The following is a 21,285-nucleotide window of genomic DNA, read 5'->3' on the forward strand; positions in this document are numbered from 1 at the left end:
CGGTATATATTTCTTTAAAAATGATGCCGATAAGAACGTAAACGTCAATGGCGACCGTTGTCACGCCATGATAACCGACTATTGGATGCCTAAAATTGAAGCTCGTGATCTCGGCGACATTTGGTTTCAACAAGACGGCACCACTTCCCAGACATCGCATCAATCAATGGATTTATTGAGAGAACACTTCGCGTGAACAGATAATTTCACGTTTTGGGCCGGTCGATTGGCCACCAAGATCGTATGATATCATACCGTTAGAGTTTTTCCTGTGGGAATATGTAAAGTCTAAAGACTATGCGGACAATCACGCTTCGCTTCAGTCCTTGGAGCAAAACATCATGCGTATCATTCGCCATTTACCGGACGAAATGCTCGAACGAGTCATCGAAAATTGGACTCAAAGGATCGACCACCTGAGACGTAGCCGCGGCCAACATTTGAAAGCGATAAAAATAATCTTTAAAAAATAAATGCCAAAGAATGTTTCTCCGAGTGATAATAAACATTCCCCTGTTAAATTTGAAGGTTCTCTTTTTTTTCTTTAAAAAAACTTGGGAACCACGAAATGGATCAACCTTTAGATGAAAATGCGGTCAAAGGAGTTAACTTTATTTCAGAGAGATATAAATGAATTTACTAGGTATTGATATCAGCTGCAAAAACAATTTACGAAAAATAACGGAAAATTTTTTTTAAATATTTTTACTTTTTTTTTGCTCCACTGCGCAAGTTCGTTGCAGTTGATCGATTTTACTATTATGTCTAAATAAGTTTTGACTTCTAAAGGCAATTTTAAAAAATTCTACGCTCAACTAAACCAACGCAAGCCACAGCATTTCATTCATAAAATTCGTGTCTAACAAATGCGCCCACGCGCGCATTCGATACGCGCTTGATTCATTCACGCTGATTTTGGCATATTCCTACACGTTTTGTTTACTTCAACTACATTTGCATGTTGTTGTTCTCTAATTAGTTAAACTTTTATTTTCGCACTTGAAAACAGGCAAAATATACCAAAAGTACTAGTTAGTGTTACTGTTACTGTTGTTGTTGCTGTGTCATTGTTGCGCCGAATTGAATTCGCATTTGTTTGCATTGTTGTAATAGTAATTTAGCAAATTCCATGGTTAGAGCAACAATAGACGACTCCAATGTGGTTTTGGGCCAACAGCTCAAGCATAACAGCGCATGGCTAGCGGCAACAGTGAATGACAACAACAGCAATAATCTTAACAACAACAGTAACTACTGTAAGAATAGCGCTTTTGCTTTCCGCACTGCGTCGAAGGCGAACGCGCATGCTTAGCACTTATGATACGAGTAATACAATAAGACAATAATACATAAAAATCGCCAAGCAAAAAGGTAAATAGCCAGCAGCTAACAGCTAACAGCCAACAGCTCAAAGCAAACGCGCTGTGCGGAGCTACATAAGAGCCAAGAGCAAGTGGCAAAAGCCGCTTGCAATGATCATAACCTTGACTAACGGCCGACACCGCACCGAATAAGCGCGAACGCACAACGCGCCCAAGCGAATGGATGTTTCGGTGCTTGCACTAGGGTGATTTAAAAAAAATAAATAAGTTTTAGATGAAACTGGGACTAATTTTTATAAGTGACAGCATTGTTATTAATATCAAAATCCCCGAAGGTTTAATACACCAGATCTAAAAAGAATTAATTTAAGGAACACCCTAATATACACATACATACATGCGCCTGCAACAATAAAAACCGCCTAGGCACTGCCGCTACGCCATACACGCGACACAGCATCACAAATGCACCGATCAAATTACGAGCACAACAACAACAAATCGGTGTATAACAAGTAAAAAAGCTGTCAGAAACGTAAAATAAAGTTCTAAGCATTAGTTACACCTCAAGCAGGCGTACACAAGCAGTCAGTTTTGTCATTTGTGGGCTTTGCGGAAATTCTATTAAGTTTGGGCGGCATGAAAGCAACGCGCAGAGCGAATTTCGCAAACGATCGTCATATAATGTCATACCCAACACGCTTGCCCCACTGTCCATAAACGTGTAACAACTCATTTAAATGTGTTTGCCTGTATATTTATTCACTCTTTGTTACTCTAATGAAAGCTTTGTATGATATAAGTGAGTTATATAAACATTTGGGTTGACAGCGCGCAATGTAGTTGGCAACGATCGGCGACGTCTGTCCAAGTATTTGTTGCCAAATACATACAGCGTTTAATTAAAACAAACGGAAATTGAACACTTTTAAGGCATTCGCGGAAAGAATGTTGACATTTCTTTGTATTACTATTGGAATTTAATTGTAACTTGGGGAAAATAAAAAAAAGCTAAATGATCGACAATGATCGCCAGTGATCGACAGTGATCAGGTGGAAAAAAGCCGAATTTTTTAATAGAAAAATCCAACTGAACATGGCGTATCTTTAAACGTCGTCCAAATATACATTTTATATACCCTTGTAACGGCAACTGCAGCCTTCAAACTATTGCACAAATTAGAGTTAACCGATACCCGTATTAGCAATAATAATAGCTAAGTTAGTGTTACATAAAAATGAAACGTGAGAAACCCTACAAAGTATATAAAATTGATCCGATAGCAGACCACTATAGCATATAGCTGTGATACAAAGTGATCGATCGGAATCAAGCCCTTGCGTAGAAAGCTTTGTCTTTTGATACATTGAGAGAAAAGAGTACCCTGAAATTGTAAATAAAACACTTATCCATCAGCGAATCTTGCTTTATCTCTTTGATCGACCGAGAAAACGGGTACCACAGATCGGCAATTTCAGTTTGGGGAACAGAATAAAATCACAAGGAAATCTGGTGAATACGGTGGTTGATTCATGGTATTCATTGCGTTTAAATTCGGCCACAACCGGGACTCTCGCAATTCCGGCTGTTGTCTACAAGGATGTTCCATACAAACGCCTCAATACGGCCAAATAGAACTACTTATTGACCGTCTGTTCTTCCGGAACAGATTCATGATGCACCAAACCACAAATATCGAAAAAAGCAATGAGAACCACCTTGATTATAAAGCGGCTCTGGGGAGGTTTTTTTTTTTTGGTTTTCGCTCGTTTTTCACTCTTTTACTTGTTTTCGTATCACCCATGTCCCATCAGCAGTTATAATGCTCACCATGAATGTGGGATCGGAATTCGTATGATAAAGCATGACCAAGAGACTTGTTTAAGGTACTCTTTTTGAACAAAATTCAGCTTTATATACACTAAAATCATTCGAACGGAGTCGGAAGCGATATCGAGCTCTCTTACCATCCCTCTAAGACTTGCCTGACGGTTTTCAAGCACCATAACCTTCACTTTTTTAATATTTTCATGAGTTGAAGAGATCAAAGATCGCCCAGAACGAGGCAACGATCTCTCGGCCGTCTTTGAAGGCTTTGTACTACTCGTAGACTTGTGTTTTTGATAAAACTAAATCACCGTAAGCCTTTCCTAGCCTTCGCAATGATTCTGCGCACGAAATTTGGTTGGAAATACAAAATTTGAGACAAATCCTTTATTCGATATTTTTATGCATTGTAAAAATCACATCGCACTACTTGGGTGTACCGACTTAAGCAGCTCACAGCAGCAAAAAAAACTTGTTTGTACATCGGAATCAAGTACATCGGAATTATATTCTTGTAAGAAATCTTTAGTATTTGTGAAGGGTATTAAAGCTTCGGTGCAACTGAAGTTAAAGTTTTTCTTTTTTGTTTTTCGTGTTTTTAACTTCGACCTTTTTTCGACCAAAGCTGCCCTGCAGTTAAGCAGTTCGGTGGAAGTATTGAATTGGATGACCAGTAATTGTAAATATTGAAAATTAATAATTTCTTAACTATACTTATCACGTCATTAACTCGTTTTCAGCTTTTACTTTTAGCGAAATGCAAATATATAATATAAAAAGCTTCTGCAATATTATAATCTAATAACTTAATATTTCTCAACTCAAAACACTATAAGCAACACATGGATCATCACAACATCATTTTGCCATTGATTTATTCAAGCTGATTGATAGACCAATTGGCTAACAAGCAACTTTCAAATCTTATTAACATAGCCATCTTAATAGTCCGTCCATAATAAACACCGACCTACGCTAAAATAGCGATCACAGTGATAAGACTGCTATGCAACGAAGTCTTCATAAGTGTAAAAGGCCATTGATTTTTGTTAGAAGCATTGACCTTTCGCCAAGTTGAAAACAAAACAAATTTTGTCTTCGAAGTTTTTTTTCAACTCACATTCGTTAATAAATAGAGTTAACGGAATTTCAAAAATTCCACCACAAGATGCCAACAATTTGTGATTTTTTAATTAACATAATCATGTGGGCTGTTAGATGCATGATTGCAACAAAATAAAATGCAGTAGACGCTAAAAAGAGCACAGATTTACTTCTCGACACATGCTCTTGCTCTCTGCGACAAATCAAAGTTCATTAGTAGGGTCATGGCTTTTTCGATGCCGTCGAAGAAGTAATTGTACATCATGAAAGTTAAAAGATCTTCTGAGCTATGCATAGACAATTTTTATTGCCGCGATTTCTTGATAACAATAATTATTTCAAATTGGTATTTAAACTATACTCTGTCGAATTTCTAAGAAAGCGGTGCTTTATTTATGTTTTTTTTTCGAAGGTTCCTTCGTTTAAAGAAAAAACTTCACTTTTCATTAAATTAATGGAACTTATGGTTCGCTCTGGAACAACATTTTTAAGGACGGTATTTGCATTTTTGTCGTTATGAACGTAAGGAATGTAGGAAAAATCATGTCGGGTATTACAACCTCAACAGAGAAACTAAGAGTAAAGCTAAACCGCAATTTTAAGTATTTAAACCAAGTTTACTTTTTATATGAAATCTTACATTTTCATCGGGTTGAACACGAAAATAAATGAAAAGCTGAATGAGCCTTGTAGTGAAGGAATGTTCGATTTCGAAAGGTTGGACGTTTCTGACAACTGTAGTTTCCTGCTTTAATTCTGCAAGATTTCGACGCGAAAAAAGCTCAGAAAGTTTAGTAAAGAACACTAATATGGATTTTCGGTATTAGCTGATCGTAGCCTTGATTTGGTTCGAGAAACAATATAATGGGCTAACATAACTTGAAACATTATACGCCTAACAACAAACTAAGAAAACAATAGCAGATATGTTCATAAGTAGCCGCAAATAATATCAAACAATGATAAGGCAACATTTAAAAGAGAAAACAATTAGATGTCATGATTAAAATCACGTTTTATCTTTCACCCGTTTTTGCTCTGCTTTACTTTCGCAGCGCAGTAGACACGCAAGCGCCATAATTTCATGCCGAATCAATCGAAATTACATTCGTGCCATATTATATAACACAGGATTACTGGGCAATTGTCGGCAAACCGTTAATTCTATTGGAAAACAAGATTATTATTACAGTTATTCTATTTTTGTTATTAAAATTGATAACTTGTGCCAACAAATACATTGAAAGCATCGTCCAAATCAACCACCACGCAACAATAAGCGTGCAACTGACAAGCTACGAGCATTCTCACACAAAGCTGCATTCAGGGGTCTGCCAGTTGTGCACAACAAGCGCTGAATACTAAATGAAATTTCAACACACAACGACGAAAAAAAATGAAAACATTTAATGGGAACAGAAAATAATAACGTAACAGCGAATTCGTACGATCCAACAGCAGTGAAGATCACAAAAATATCAAATGCAATAATAACTAAGGAAAACATTTGCCAAGAGACCGGCCGACACACGAGTAGCCGCCGACTGGAGCGGCGTACAGTGGAGAGGTAATTGTGGGCAATTGTTGGGAAGTGGTGTTAAAAACTTAGCCATTGGCGAATTATAGCCAAGTTGTTGTTGTTGCGTTTGCTATTGATTGATTCACGATCTATTGTCATGCAGTGCTGACTGACTGACTGATCAGCGACTTGGACGATCAGTAAATAGCAAAAGGCAAATACAATATTTTTCAAGACTTCAACTAAGTAAGTTGTATTTGTTGCTAAATGCACAATATAAAGCGGCAATTGTTGTTGCTTTTATATTTTTGTATTATTTATTTATTTTGCTGTGCGATCAGTACATCATCATGTGATTATCATTTGATCGTTTTTTTTTTTGTGTTGCTATATCAAAGGGATTGTGGATAGACAACGGCGTGAATAATATTTACAACGATTATTTATTACATTACGTTAATGTATGAAGTTATTACGCCTGCCGGGCGTTGCTAGCAAAATTAGCTCCATTTATTATCACACATTCATTCACATATACATACATACATACATACATATGTACATAGCTTGATTATAGCCATAGAAGGAAAATACATGTGTTGAACAGATATTTTTTTATATATGTATATGCTATTATATTTTAGTTTTTGTACATGGACACACACTCGGATGCGCTCGGCACTCGTACGCGCGACTGTTGTGTCCCCACATGCGTTGCCGTTTAATCAAAAGTAGGTAAGGTCGTGCAACTTAAACTCCGATTTAATTGCACTAATGAGTAGAATGGCGATTTAATGGAACTAATTTTTACTTATGTTTATTTATTATTATATTTTTAGCTCATTAGTGTTGTGTACAGAAGTGTTGTGTATAATGAATTGGAATAGATGAATTGTTTCGGAAATGTGACTGCAAGTGTATTTGAGCTCTTAATTAGCAATTGCGAAGTGAAAGGTGGAGGGAAAAAATAATCTATTTTATGCAACTATGAATCGATTAGAAGTGGAGGCAGAAAATAGCTGTGGAAATTTTGATCTAATGACTCTAATTGAATAGCAAATTGTATCATATACGTGGGTATGTTTTTAAGTACGTGAAGTGAGGAAATATATAGTATGTAAATGGTAATGAGGCAAATTGTTAAGTCTCAAACAATTAGGCGTCAGTGCTATGCATGTGATTGGGCTTTGAACTATTGCCGACTAAACAAGGCAATAAGGAGTAATATGTCAAATATGATGAATATGATGTATATGTATAAGTAAGAAAAAAAATTGATCAACCTACATCCCTAAGGTATGAAATTTCTTTATTTCAACTCCAACCATTGCAAGGTAACGATTAACAAGAATATAGCTTGATAAACAAGACAGTCATTTACAATTTGACTTACGAGGCATGGCTGATAGCGCAAAATACTTCGGCTGTTGTTCTACAAAGCGCGTTTCAAAGTAAACAGGACTTTAAAAAAACGGAACAAATGTTTTTTTCGGCAAAATCAATTCATTTTATTCAAAATAGTCTCCTTCTGCTTCAATACAGCTTTTTGCACGGTTCAAAAGCATGTCGAACGAGTGTTTTAGCTCGTTGACCGGTACGGCCGCCATTATGCCGGTGCAAGCCTTTTGAATGGCCTCTACGTCTACATAGCGCTTTCCTTTCATGGGCAAATGCATTTTTCCGAAAAGGAAGAAGTCGCACGGTGCCATATCAGGTGAATACGGGGAGTGGTTAATGGTTAAAATATGATTTTTGGTCAAATAATTGACCTTCGAATGTTGGATTCTGAGTAATTTTTGGTCGTCAGTCAGTTTGTGCGGAACAGACTGTGCACACACCTTTCGTAAGCCCAAATGTTCGGTCAAAATGCGATAAATCGATGTTTTGGAGATGTTCAATTCCATGAATTTCAATGATGATTTCGCCAGATTTTTGATAAATTCACGCACAGTTTCGATGGAATTTCCGGTGATCACGGTTGATCGCCATTTATGTCCTCACGACTACTTTGAAAACGTTGAAACCACTCGTGCGCTCTGCTACGTGATAGATAATCATCGTCATAAACTTGTTTCATCAATTGAAACGTTTCGGTAAAAGTTTTACCATTTAAAACAAAATTTAATGTTGGTTCTTGTTCGAAGCTCATTTTCGCACCGATAACACAAACATACTGACACTTAAAACGCAATAACTTCACTTCCCATCGATGAAATGTCATGAAATTCTCACTGGACAATCGATAAAGATAACAGATTCTAACGCACCAGTCGACATATAAATGACGCCACCAGGGGGCACTAGATTCAAAAAGTCCTGTTTACTTTGGAACGCACCTGATATTGAAAATCTGGAAAAGACGTCGTTTTAATGAGTAAACGTGGTATAATTTTTATCCAGGATATGCAAATAATGCTCTTAAGTGCTCTATTGAAGTCAAAACCAATGTGTTTATTAAAAAACAAAAATGTTCCTAAACAAAATGCATAAATAGACAATTGTATTAGAACTTTGTGTCATGTGTAAAAACAAATATTTTGCTCTCTGTTCAGTGCACACACAATGTGGATTACATATTCTAATTGCAGATCTGTTGAAATGGATATGTCGCAAACGTCTCTCGTCAACGGGTTCTTATAGTATTGAAATAAATCATTTCGAGCAAAACACAGCTAAAGATGAGAAGACAAATGTTGAAATTCTTCTGGCATTTTTGTTTTCGTTTTTTTTTTTTGAGAAACCGAACAAGAAAAACTCATTATGAACTTTCACTAATCGCCTGGACTGACAGGCGCAGGTTAGGTTGGGTTAGGTCGACTAGGGCGTTTGGAGAAATCTCAACAAAGCAGCTTTAGTAAAACAAACTTTGCAGTCCATTTGTTTATGTTATGTTGGTGTGCAAGATTTGCTTGTTGAAAATTTGTGTTTTGAAATAAGTAAATATGAATATGTACATATTTTTACAAATACAGCCATTTAGACAGTTTTTCGACACTTTGCTCAGAATTCGACCCAAATTCTTAAAAGAGCTGATCATGTTTGTTAGTGGTTTTTAGTTTTCTAGCCACAGAGTAAACGATCCATAATAAATCAATACCTCAAATTTTCCATTCCTACTTGGAATAAAAATGTCAATTATCGGCGAATTATTAGGTTCAGCACAAGCTGGAGTGCACTCTGAAATCATAACAGAAGTTTTATATTTCGTTATTTCCAGACTATGGTTTGCTTGTCAAGTTTCGTAATGAACTGGATTTTATTTTTTTGTATAGCAGCTGTAGCTATAGTTGTCCGATATCGGCGGTTCCGACAACTGAGCAGCTTCTTGGGGAGAAAAGCCCGTGTGTAAGATTTCAGATCGATATCTCAAAAACTGAGGGACTATTTAACGTACATACAGATAGCGGACAGACAGACAGATGGACATGGCTAAATCAACCCCGCTTGTCGCGCTGATCGTTTAGACGCGCATATACTTTATAGGGTTTTCAACGTTTCCTATAATATACCCTGTAAATTTTCGATAGGACTGACAGACATATCAGAGAGAGGTGGAATTCCTTAAGTGCATGCAGAATCGCCAAGATCATGTGCAATAACCTCATAAGAAAATTCGTATGCTTTTCACTCACACGATCTCGAAAGAACACCCGCACGGTTGTTGGTCTCTTGACAGGTCACAACCTACTAGCATCACAAGCGAGCCGGATGGGCATAAATAACAATGATACATGCGGAAAGTGCATAGAAGTAGGCAAGCGTGACACGCTGAAACACCTATTTGCCTCTATCCAGCATTAACTAGTACTCATCTTAAATATCTTCGCAGTTTAACGGACTAGACGAAGTACCGCTGATAGTGTTGGCGTGTTGTATAACGAATACTTCATCTCCAATTTAACTGAACCGCCATCTGGCAATACTAAGGACCAGTAGGTATGGTGTGACAATCCGTCCATATAAGCTAATATACCCTGTTAAAGGTATAACAAAAAAAAACAACCAATGCATATCGTCAATTAAAATGCAATAAAATGCCACAAACGAAAAATCAGTTAGAAAACTAATGCATATTTAATGAATGAATGACATACACACATACATATATATGTAACACGAGTATGGATTGGCAATAAAAATTGAAGATTTGGCTGCAACACACGAAAATACCAAACAATAAAAGGAAAAAATCCAAATAAATTTTGTATTAGCATAAATAATAGCCTTTAACGAGTAATACCTGCAGAAAAATTAATTTATTGAATCAAGTTGAAATGGCAGTTACAGTAGGTGATGTATGTATTCATACATTTGTATGTAAATATATACTAAACTTATGGCAAGTGACCGCAAGCCTGGCTGGCCGATTTGAGCTATTACGCTGCTCACTTAGGTTGATCGCTATCGTGTAAGCGCTGATAGATCAAACGATCGTGGCGACGTTCACGTACTTAAAAATGCAAGTTTGACATTTAAATATAGATTTAATTTTCATTAGAGTTATTTTTCGTGTGTTTACGGTATTTTGTTTACATATCGAATAATATGATTAATTTAATTTCGTTTGCGTTGCCAACTTTGTTTGTGATTTTATGCATATGTAATCGATGAATTTGTATATCGATGAATTTTTTCTTAATATTTGCAAAAACAAAAGACTATAATAGAGCGACAACACAAAAATTATTGGGCGGATACTTAAGATAGAATTTTTGGACAAGTAAATGTATGTTTGTAGGTTCAGGAAATGATTTCCTAATGCGTCAGTTCTGACTTTTTAGATTGCTTTCTCTTTCAAAGTATTTAGCAGCTGTTTCAAGATTATCGAAATCATAAATGTTGGGAATCCATCCCATTACATCCCATTACCATTGGCAGATGATGAGTTTAAGTTTCCTTTTTACGTTATTCAAAAATGCGTAAAATAATATCGAACTCATATTTGGATTCAAAAGAAACTACTATTAATATGATTCTCGACCACAAGTTTAAATTTAATGCAGTCGGGGAGATGCAGGCAAATGGCTTTCACGTCAGTAAAACTATTTCTGAATGTTTTATGATCTAACAACAACTAACTACAAACGACTGCAATAAAAGAATGTAAATAATTTTTTCAGGTTGCTCTAGTCCATTTATATCATTATTATTTTAATATTTAATTTAATAGTTAACGGAAGCTCGAACTTTGAACCGTCCGATTATTTTGAACATGTTTCTTTTTTACTCCACTTTCACAAGACCTCAGGACTGCAATGGAAGTTTATACATACTTTTTTGTTGTGCTATGTTATGTAATGGTTTTATGTTAATATTAAGTTATGTTATATAAGCTATGTTATGTCACGTTGTGTTATCTTATGTATAGACTTGCAATTAGATGTTGAATTTTATATTGTTGTTTTACTTTTACTTTTTTTAAATATATTTTTGCATATACGAATTATAATGAATGAAATCAATAGCTTCTTCAACTGACAGCTCATAAATCAATTAAATGTGTAATCTATTATAGTGATTATTATTTTAGTATTAGAAATATTTGAAAGGGAAAATCTCAATAAACACTGTTCGTTGATCACTGCGCCACCAACTAACTGCTTTAATTGTAATGTTCTGAGTATATACGAAAGTAACAACAAACACTTTGAAAGTACCGATTACAACACAAACACAAAGGCCGACAAATGTGAATAGTTAATCAATAACGACAATTAAAGGGCCATCAAATAGAAGAGGCAACCGAGGAAAAATTTAACACCGGCCATTGATGATGATTGCACGCTGATGACATCGGTGTTATAAAAACAAAAACAAGAATATTGAAAGCAACACTATTACACATACGAATGTATACACAATGTAACACAAAGGGGGGAATACCATAAATAAAAAAATTTGTTAACGGAACAACACAACGCGACAAAGGGCTCAGATTTCTCACGCACGCCCCTTAATTGTCGAACAGAGTTAAAGTTATGCTGAAGTTTAGGAATTTACTTGAAAACAAATTGAATCGGATTGCAGTTCAAGACGATCGATTTGAGCTTGTGACACGACCGCGCATAACAAAGTTAACAAACAAACTAATTGACGGTGTTGAGCTGCTGCCAGTTGAATGTGGCAAAGTTGCTCGCTGTTTGCTGGCGGCGCACCGTCTGTCTTGGTAGTGGTGCTGCGGCTCCCCAACAAAACACATACATACATATGTATGGTAAACTATCGTCGGCAGATTTGGAGTGGCGATCGCTTACTTTAACACAGTGTACCCGTGAGTAGGTTTGTGCGCGTGTATTTGTGAGAGCGCTGGTTATCTGAAGTCATACTGCTAAAAATATAAAAAGCAGGGAGTTGGGAGTTGCGAGCAAAACAATGCAATTGCAGCAGAAGAGAAGCAACAACAACAATAAACACCAAAACTCGGAGCAAAAAAGCAGCGAGACATTGTTTCAATTAGCATTGCTGCAATTATCGCCTACTGTGCGCCGCGTAATGCGTAGGAAACGGCAGCAGCAAGCAGCACCACTATTTACACCAATAATTGCAGCTGAGCGTGGAACGAAATGCGTTTGCGTTGGTGGAGCAGAGGTTGCGCTGGCGTTGCCATATCGTTAGTATTAAAGAAAGTTTTGACAAATAAAATATATTGAAGTAATATACATACTTGTATGATTGTATATATGTATGTATATATGTATATCGAATTAAGGTAAATTTAATTTACTTATTTTTTCTTTCTTTTTTATTATAATTAAACTAAATACTTAAAGAAATATATTTTTTTTAAATAAAGGTATGTAAAATAAAATAAATTTTATAAAGAAAACGAACAAAAAAATTATTTTTCTACCTTTAATTTATTTAAATAAAACAAAATTTGTAAATGTATGTTAAATTGCTAAATTTACCATAAATTAACTGTTTTACAAAAAACAAAGAATAAGTACAAAATAAAATAAATTAAATATTTAGTAAAGAAAATTGAAATAGCATAACTAAAGATCTAAATTTTATATATGTACATACATATGTATAAAGAATTAAATAGATTTGTATCTCAAATCAATATCAAAGAAAAATCGAAATTAAAAAAAAATAATAATTTTTAAAGGAAATCAAAATACATATCACAATGAAGGCTAATTTATTAAAAAAAAAATAAAAACTATAAAAATTTTTAAGAGTTATGAAAATATTAAATTTAAAATCGATAGTTAATTTAAATAAGTTTTAAGTGGTCTTTGGAATACTCTGCTCAATAAGTAATGATAAATGTTAATAATTAGACTTTTATTTTTTTTTTTTTCGTTCAATGTTTTTAAAAAAAATTCCACAATAAATTGAATATAACCAAAAACTTCAAAGCATACGCCCACGAATTTATAGGCTTGGCTTCAAAAATTTTTGCCATACTCCCTTTTCAAACATATCATTATACATACAAATGAGTTATTGATATGCTGATGAGTAGAACAATATCAAAGTGTGGTGTAGTCATCAATACTGTCAAAACAAAATGAGTAATTGCATAATAAATTGCAGCTGGCAGAGAACAGTACATTTTTGATTTTATTGTTTTTTTATTAATTTTTTCAATTAGTGCGCATTTTGCACAATTCCTAAGCCAGGCAGTTAACTCTAATAAGATTGGTAGTGTTGCTGATAGAAATAAACAACAACAAACACTTCAAATTTTTAAACAAATTGCTACTTCTTTGCAATGTTATAGCAATATCTGTGAAAAAATCCAAAAAAAAAGTAAATTTGCAAGCATCAACGCACAGCGCCTTCGCCCGTGGAACTCTATTCAACTCAGCATAGATTATACGATTTATGGCTAAGGAGTTATTGGTTGCTCACATCACCTTCTTGCCGCTTTAAGTTTTCAATTTTTGTTGTATTCATTTGTGTTTAACACTCCTGTCTCCAACACCTTTTTATTACGATCTATACAAATATGTATACACACGCACGCATACACACATACATATATCCATGTTCACAAATGGGTAAATATTTGTCTAAGGTTCATTCTTAATTCGCTTTGAAGGCACACATATTAACGAATATTTTTTGCTCTTTTTTGGCATTAAATGATCAGTTGTTAAGAGGTGTGTACGAACTGTTTTTCTTTTATTTTTGTCAAATTCGCAATTTCTATACCCTGAACAGGGTATATTAAATTTGCCACATAGTTGTAGCAACCTAAAGGAAACGTCGGACACCAATGGTATGGGAAACTTTTTTCATTTGACGAGGTATCTTAAACAAATTTGGCACGGCTTATTGTCAACAGCAACGATACAATTTTCGTACTTGCATATAGCTGCCTAATAAACTGACCGCTCAAAATCAAGTTCTTGTATGAAGTATGTATATGTACATATGTATATATTTTTTTTGTGAAGGGTATAATAGTTTTGGTGCCACCGAAGTTAAAATTTTTTGTTGTTCGTATTCTTGTTGTCACTGTCAGCAGTCAGCCGTTATTTATGTGCCACAATATTATTTTTTTTAATGCATGCGTGCGAACTCCTGCAGTGCATTTCGTGTTAATACTCATCGTTTCGCACATTTTTCCAAGCATTAGCCAAAGCATACAAGCCGTTATAACACTTTTTATTACAGCTTAAAATGTCATAGCATATTTATTTGACAATTTATGCAAGCGAATGTAGATATACATATAGACAAGTTCGCTTTCATTGGTTTGAGAACAACAGTATATATACGTAAGTTTTGTATATATGTATGTACAACTGTGTTCGAAATAAAAGCAGTGGTTTGTGAATAAAAACAGTGGCTTGAAGAGCACCTGCATTAGTCAGTCGAAAAATGGCGCAACATATTGTGATCCAATGAAACAAAAATTGTTTTATTTGCTTCCCGAGGACGCCGACAGTATGTACGAAAGCCAGTAAGCGCTTCATTTGACCCTAAATATGTTTCACGGACGGAAAAACATTGAGGTGCCAAAATCAATGTATGGAGGTGCTTGTTTTACTATAGTATAGGCCCGTTATTTTGGATTAAAGATAACATGGATGCCAAATTGTACGTTGAAATAATGGAGTCGGCTATGCTACCACACGCTGAATGGAAAATGGCGTTGTAATGGGTCTATCAACAAGATAACGGCCGAAAACATACCAGCAGATTGGCAAAAAATTGGCTTGCTCTAAACGGAGTTGAGGTTATGAGTTGGCCGGCTCAGTCACCGGACCTTAATCCAATTGAGAATCTTTGGGCAGAGGTCAAAACAGTTGTAGGGAAAAAGAATCCGTCAAATACGAAACAATTATGGAGTGCTGTGAAGAAGGCGTGAAAGGCCGTTCCTCTCGAGAAATACAAGCGTTTGGTGGACTTCATGCCTAGGAGATGCGCAGCTGTGTTATCCAACAACGGTCATTCGACGAAATACTAATTGTTTAAACTTTATTTTATATTATTTTAATGAATTAATTGATTTTTAATGAAAAATTCCCAATACTGCTATTATTAATCACAGCTGAAATTTTCATTAACAAACTTTTTTATTTATTTTAAGAAAAACTTTATTTTATTATTTAAAGAAATCATATTTCTTTTAAGCTTGAATATGAGTGCATTAAATACAATAATAATAACTCATACATAATAAAAATCAATTACACGATTTTTTGTTTGCTTCATTTGAATTCTTATTTATGCCACTGCTATTATTTCGAACACGGTGTCGAATTAGTGGTCGTGAGGACATAAATGATGATCAACATGTGGGCCAATCAAAATCCGTGATCACCGGAAACTCCATCGAAACTGTGCGTGAATTCATCAAAATCAGCCGAAATCATCATTGAAATTCATGGAAATGGAATAGAACATCTCCAAAATATCGAGTTATCGCATTTTGACCGAACATTCGACGTATTCGGCCCGAATATTGGCGAAGATGAAAGTTGGCGTTTGTTGCACGATAATGCGCCGTCTCATTGATCGACGCTTGTGACCGATAATTTGACCAAAAATCACATTTTCACCATTAACCACTCCCCGTATTCACCTGTTATGGCACCGTGCGACTTCTTCCTTTTCGGAAAAATGCATTTGCCCATAAAAGGAAAGCGTTATGCAGACGTAGAGGCCATTCAAAAGGCTTGCACCGGCATACTGGCGGCCATACCGGCCAACGAGCTAAAACACTCGTTCGACATGCTTTTGGACCGTGCAAAAAGCTGAAGCAGAAGGCGACTATTTTGAATGAAATAAATTGATTTTGCCGAAAAACCCATTTGTTCTGTTTTTTTTTTAAGTCCTGTTTACTTTGGAACGCTCCTTGTATTCACTCCAAATAATAATTATATAAATTAAACCATCAATTCTACATTTGTTTCTGAAGGAACTCTAACACAATAGTCGTTATAGTTGTAGATAGTTAGAAACTCCATACAATATATAATGCTGTAAAATGATTGGTCTGATATACATACATGCATTCGACGCCTTACAGTATGTTAAGTAAATATTGGAAATTTTAATAAACTCTCAGCGATGTCTCACCATATAAGTAGCCATGGATTGAGCATTAAAGATAAAATATTCGTTTTAAATAATTTTTATACATTTGGTGAGAGAGGATTTGAACCCACATTTCTCAGATGTATTTCATAATGCAAGTTATTTGAGGACCCGAGATTTCATGCTTTAAGTGTAATACAAAATCACTTACCTGCTGTTTAAACCGCTTGCTAGCACTCCTCTTAAGCGTATTGCAATTCGCATTCCTTGCGGCGCGATCCACTTCATCATCAGCATTGGCGACAACGCCAATACCTTGTGGTGGCATGCAGCGTTTACTCAGCTCCACTAATTCCGAAACGGGTTGTACCTGCGCATATTTGACAAATGTGAGCACATATAGTCTGACTTAAATTTTTTACACTCACCTCCACCGTAACCGAATCGCCACTGTTACGTATCATCTCAATGATCACCTCACGGGACAACTCACTTACCGGCGTGCCGTTCACTTTAAGCAAACGATCACCCGGCAGCAGTCCGGTTGCGCCACCACCCGCACCCGGTTCAGCAAATATGACCGGTTTGAATGTGGGCGAGGTCAGCGATTCGGCGCGATCCAGGCAAATCGCTTTGCGTAAACTGAAACCGAAGTCATTGCGTGGCGATTTTTGCCGCCTAATGACTAATTCACGCGCCGGCGGCAATTGCACCAATTTAATCGGTGGCAATGGTAATTCCACATCCTCGAATGCATGAACACGCGACCACCGATCGATACCCTGCGATTCACCGACGGGACTCAAGGAAAATGGCGGCGTGGCAAAGGAAGAATTTGTCGTATCTGTGAGACTGTCAGCGCTCGGTGAGGGTGAGGTCATCACACGTAAATTGGCACTGTGATGCTGTGGCAGTTGTGGTGCGTAGCGTGCCGTCGTCGGCAGTGTCATGGCGCGTTGTATACACGCATTACCACCTTCATCGCTACGCAAACTCTCCACCGAGGTGAAGGCGGTCCCGCTGCTCGTGTGAGGATTAACGCCTGTACTGCCGGCGCCACCGACTGCACCCATGCTGCTGCGTCCAGTAGCTGCACCACTTATACTATTGCTGCGACTACCATCGAAGGGCAACTCGTTTTGCATTGTGTTGCGCATTACGAGTAGCTGTGCTTCGGGCGATGTGATTGTTATCTCTTCATGTACATTGGATATGTTGCTGCGAGAACCCTTCAGTATGCCACGCTTCGGAGGTTTCGGTGGCACAGGCGGCAGTGAGCGATGCTGCAATATTGAAGAAAATATTGAAGTTAGTTCAAACTGGTTTTGGATTTAGAGAGAACAAAGGTAAATAATTTGGAGTTAAGAGTAATCCAATGTTGTTTTTAATTAAACAATTTAAGGTGTTTTCAACTAGTCTGGATATTTTGGCCTATTTTGCTAGAATATTCCATATGTATACCCTTATGGGTCGTACTTAACAAACTAACTTCCTATATCCAGAAGAATTTTCCATCGAAATATCAATTACGATTTTGATATAGTGACAAACTATAGAATGGTGGAACCGACGGTCGAAGCCTCCTGATAAGATTAACATTCATAAATTAAAAAGTTGCGGCTTGGAAAGTGTTCATATTATGCAAGAATGTTCGGTTTCGAATAGTCTTTTAACTTCTTTCTTTATATAATCCTTCTGATGTTTGGTTCGTTGGTCTAATACATTTTTGGGGATATAATAGTGTTTGATCTCTATATTGGTTAGTCTCTTATTTCTTCTCTTAAAGCCGATCTATATTTTTCGCGTAAATTTCAGCAATGTGGTTTCTCTAAGCTTTAACGTTCAAGAGCTGTCAAGCTAGCTATTGATGAGGTAGATCCACAAATATTACTATGGTGTAAGTTATCTATGTAAATGTTCCTTTTTATGATTTAAAGAAGGCAAATTCCCTAAAAAAAATAATTTGTATGTTGGAAAACTTTTCGTACTTCTTTTAATTAATAACATAAAAACTTTGCCCATAATTAAAATAGCTTCTCTCACTAAACATATCATCCATAAGTATCCATTTTACCTTTCCATTGCCACTCGCCGCAGCGGCCGCTAGCATGGAATGTATACTCATGGCACCAGTAGCTCCGCCAGCACCAGCAGCACCCACACCAGCGCCATTATAGCGACTCTCAATGGTTGTCGTCACAGATGCCTCAATTTCTTCATTGCCGCGATCCAATTCATAAATGCTATCACCTTCGCCGCTCAATTCGGCGCTCAACGCTGCACGGTCTATATCTAATTGGGCGAAAAACTCTGCACTATAATCAGCTGTTATGCCGCTGGGCAATTTCTCCTTCTCTTTGCGCCGACCGCGTATTTTCAGCGAACGACGAACCTTTTGAAACAAAGAAAAACGTAAAGTTATAATTTTTTATGAAAAATTTAAAATATTTGGAAGCGCACCTCATCCAGTCGGAGCAGCTCCTCAGTGCTCATACTGCCCGATAGTACGCCAGCATTTTTAGCCTCTTTACGCAATTTCTTCTCACGTTTGCGACGTTCCTTTTCGTCGTCGCCACCACCGCCACTGCCACCGCTCACCGAGGACACGCCCTTTTTCATGAAATTGAACATCTTGTGGTTGTTGTTGTTGGTGTTGCACTAGCTATATGCTCTATTAATGTATTTTAGTTATTGCTACTTATTATGTATTTGCTATTGAGGAAGTAAGACTGTGAAACTATGGATACAGATGCATTTATACACATACATATGTATGTAGTGTGTGGCACTCGATTTGCTGCCTGCTGGTCGGTGTTGACGTCGCTTGTGCCGCTTAGTTGGGCACAACCGGCAAGCTGCACTGAACGCGACACATGCGAAGGGCAATCAATAGAGTGCCCTTGCAGCAGACCGGTGCGAAATCACGCGAACACGAAGGTCAGCTGCTTTCGCTTGGCGTTTATCCTCTATTTTATTGTGTATATGTGGGGGTGGTACGTGCTCGCTGATTGCTCCTATTTTCATGCGATTGTAGAATCCGCTTCCTTTTTCGGGTATTTACACAGTTTTAGCACCGACTGTAAATTGAACAAAAGAAGAACAAAAGTTAACAATTGCAAATTAAAGGCGTGGCAATTATATTGTATATTAAAGAGTACTTTTAATCACAAATTTTATCAACAACTCTTTATCACTAATCAGTTGAGGCGCCGCGAAGCAGCTGTCTGAGCGACTAGACAGTGAAATTGCATCTGTGCTGAGGCAACTCTTGCTGTCGCCGGGCGACTAGCTGCTTCCATTACACATAGCAACAATACAAGACACCAGCACTGTTTGCTGGCAAAGAAACGGTGAAATGTTGCACATAAATATGTATGTATGTATGTACGCGATGTAACTGATACAATTTCACTTTTGCATTAATTTTGCATTTGCAATGCAATTTTCCCCATTAAACCATCTAAGGTCTATGAATGAATTACGATTATTATTTTCATTTAATGTTATTGTTGCTTTTATACGCGCAACTGTCATATTTTTCGCGCACACACCGCTAAGGCTTGACTTTTTGCCGACATCCAGACATTCACGCCACCAACGATACTGCAGAACAAGCACACAACTAATTCGATTTGTGCAGTGCAATTTTCCCGGCAGAGCAAAGTGAAAAGAAAATTGAATGAAGAGGAAAAAATAGTAAGAAACAACTTACAAACAACACGAAGCGTTGGCAAAATACGAACAAGCTGACAAGTAGAGTGTAAGGGGTGGCTTGTCAACCTATGTATGTGTATACATATCTAAGTGGCGCTTTTCCACCCACGAGCATGCCTGCCTGCAACTGTATCAATAACAACAGCAATAACAATAACCAAAATAACCACAACGCCGTTAAGTATGAGTCCATCAGATGTGTACAAAGGTGTGTTCGTGTATAATGAGGATGACAAAACAATAGCTGGAAAATATTTAACAAAGTATATACCACTGCTTGCAGCCACTCGGCTCACGAATGAACACAATGTAGATCTGTCTATATATGTACACATATGTAGCTAATAAAAAGTGTGCGCAAATCTCTAATACATATATACATAAGTATGGCGTGTTGCAGGTCGGTCGATGGGTCGGTGGGCCAAAGTGAGCGACTATCCCAGAGCAAGCGCATGAAAATTTGTAACAAGACGCAAGAATGTAAGAGAAAAGAAGGTAAGACCGTGTTTAATGCGACCGGAAGTAGTTATATACAGAAATATGTATCTTACGAGCGAAAGATACGCGCTTGTTTTTAAAAGGGCCCATTGTCGGGCCTACATATTTATTAAAAAATACTGTTATCCTATAAATGTAGTATTAAAAACAAATAACAGAGTGATATGAACACAAATTGTCGGGAATATAAAAAACCGACCACCCAACTGTTCGCAGGAATTACCTCGGTCAGAAGCTGGGCCTACCGTTAGATGACTTTGATGACAAACAACCCGAACCTCACCACCCAAGCTGGGATACGATAACCACTGTCTCATCAATCTGAATAATTCTGTATTGTCCTTGGCTGCTTACAACAGACAACCATTTTCCAATATGTTACTCTTGGTTATGAATTCCAATAACCATGAAACGCATGCAAGAAAAGACTAAACATGCGACAACAACAACGACATCAATGAGAAGAGCGAAAATCGAAAGGAGCAACAACATCAAAGCCAATATAAAAACATGAACCTTAGTGGAAAATGGATGTGCGTGAAGCACTCGAAGATATTGCATGAAAACGGGCTTTCAATAACATGTGAGGACGAGGAAGGCGGAAAGAAATGGAGTGTGGCAAACTTTTCAGCATCACGTCATTTTCCTTTCATTTAAGACTAAATAGATTTAACTAAATACCTACCATTTAATTATCATCCAAAAGTACCTGAAGAAAATAATCTCAGTGCAATCAAATCAATAGATTTTAAGGATTACCGAAGCTTTTGAACAAAAAATTTCAACTACTAATTTGCAACATT

General features: G+C 36.8%; 1 protein-coding gene across 2 annotated transcripts in view; it reads right to left on the reverse strand.

Moving 5' to 3' along the window:
* Positions 1-21,285, reverse strand: part of LOC120782671 (unconventional myosin-XVIIIa) — a 126,856-nt gene that overhangs the window by 93,503 nt on the left and 12,068 nt on the right. For both annotated transcript variants that reach the window (XM_040115053.1, XM_040115054.1), the window contains exons 2-5: positions 18,731-19,347; positions 18,345-18,662; positions 16,699-17,553; positions 16,482-16,640 (exon numbers count right to left, since the gene is read on the reverse strand). In XM_040115053.1, coding sequence (XP_039970987.1) covers positions 16,482-16,640; positions 16,699-17,553; positions 18,345-18,662; positions 18,731-18,901 — 1,503 coding nt within the window. In that variant the 5' untranslated portion in view covers positions 18,902-19,347. The remainder of the gene's footprint in view (positions 1-16,481; positions 16,641-16,698; positions 17,554-18,344; positions 18,663-18,730; positions 19,348-21,285) is intronic.

This window comes from Bactrocera tryoni, chromosome 1, assembly GCF_016617805.1.
Source record: "Bactrocera tryoni isolate S06 chromosome 1, CSIRO_BtryS06_freeze2, whole genome shotgun sequence".
Lineage (NCBI taxonomy): Eukaryota > Metazoa > Arthropoda > Insecta > Diptera > Tephritidae > Bactrocera > Bactrocera tryoni.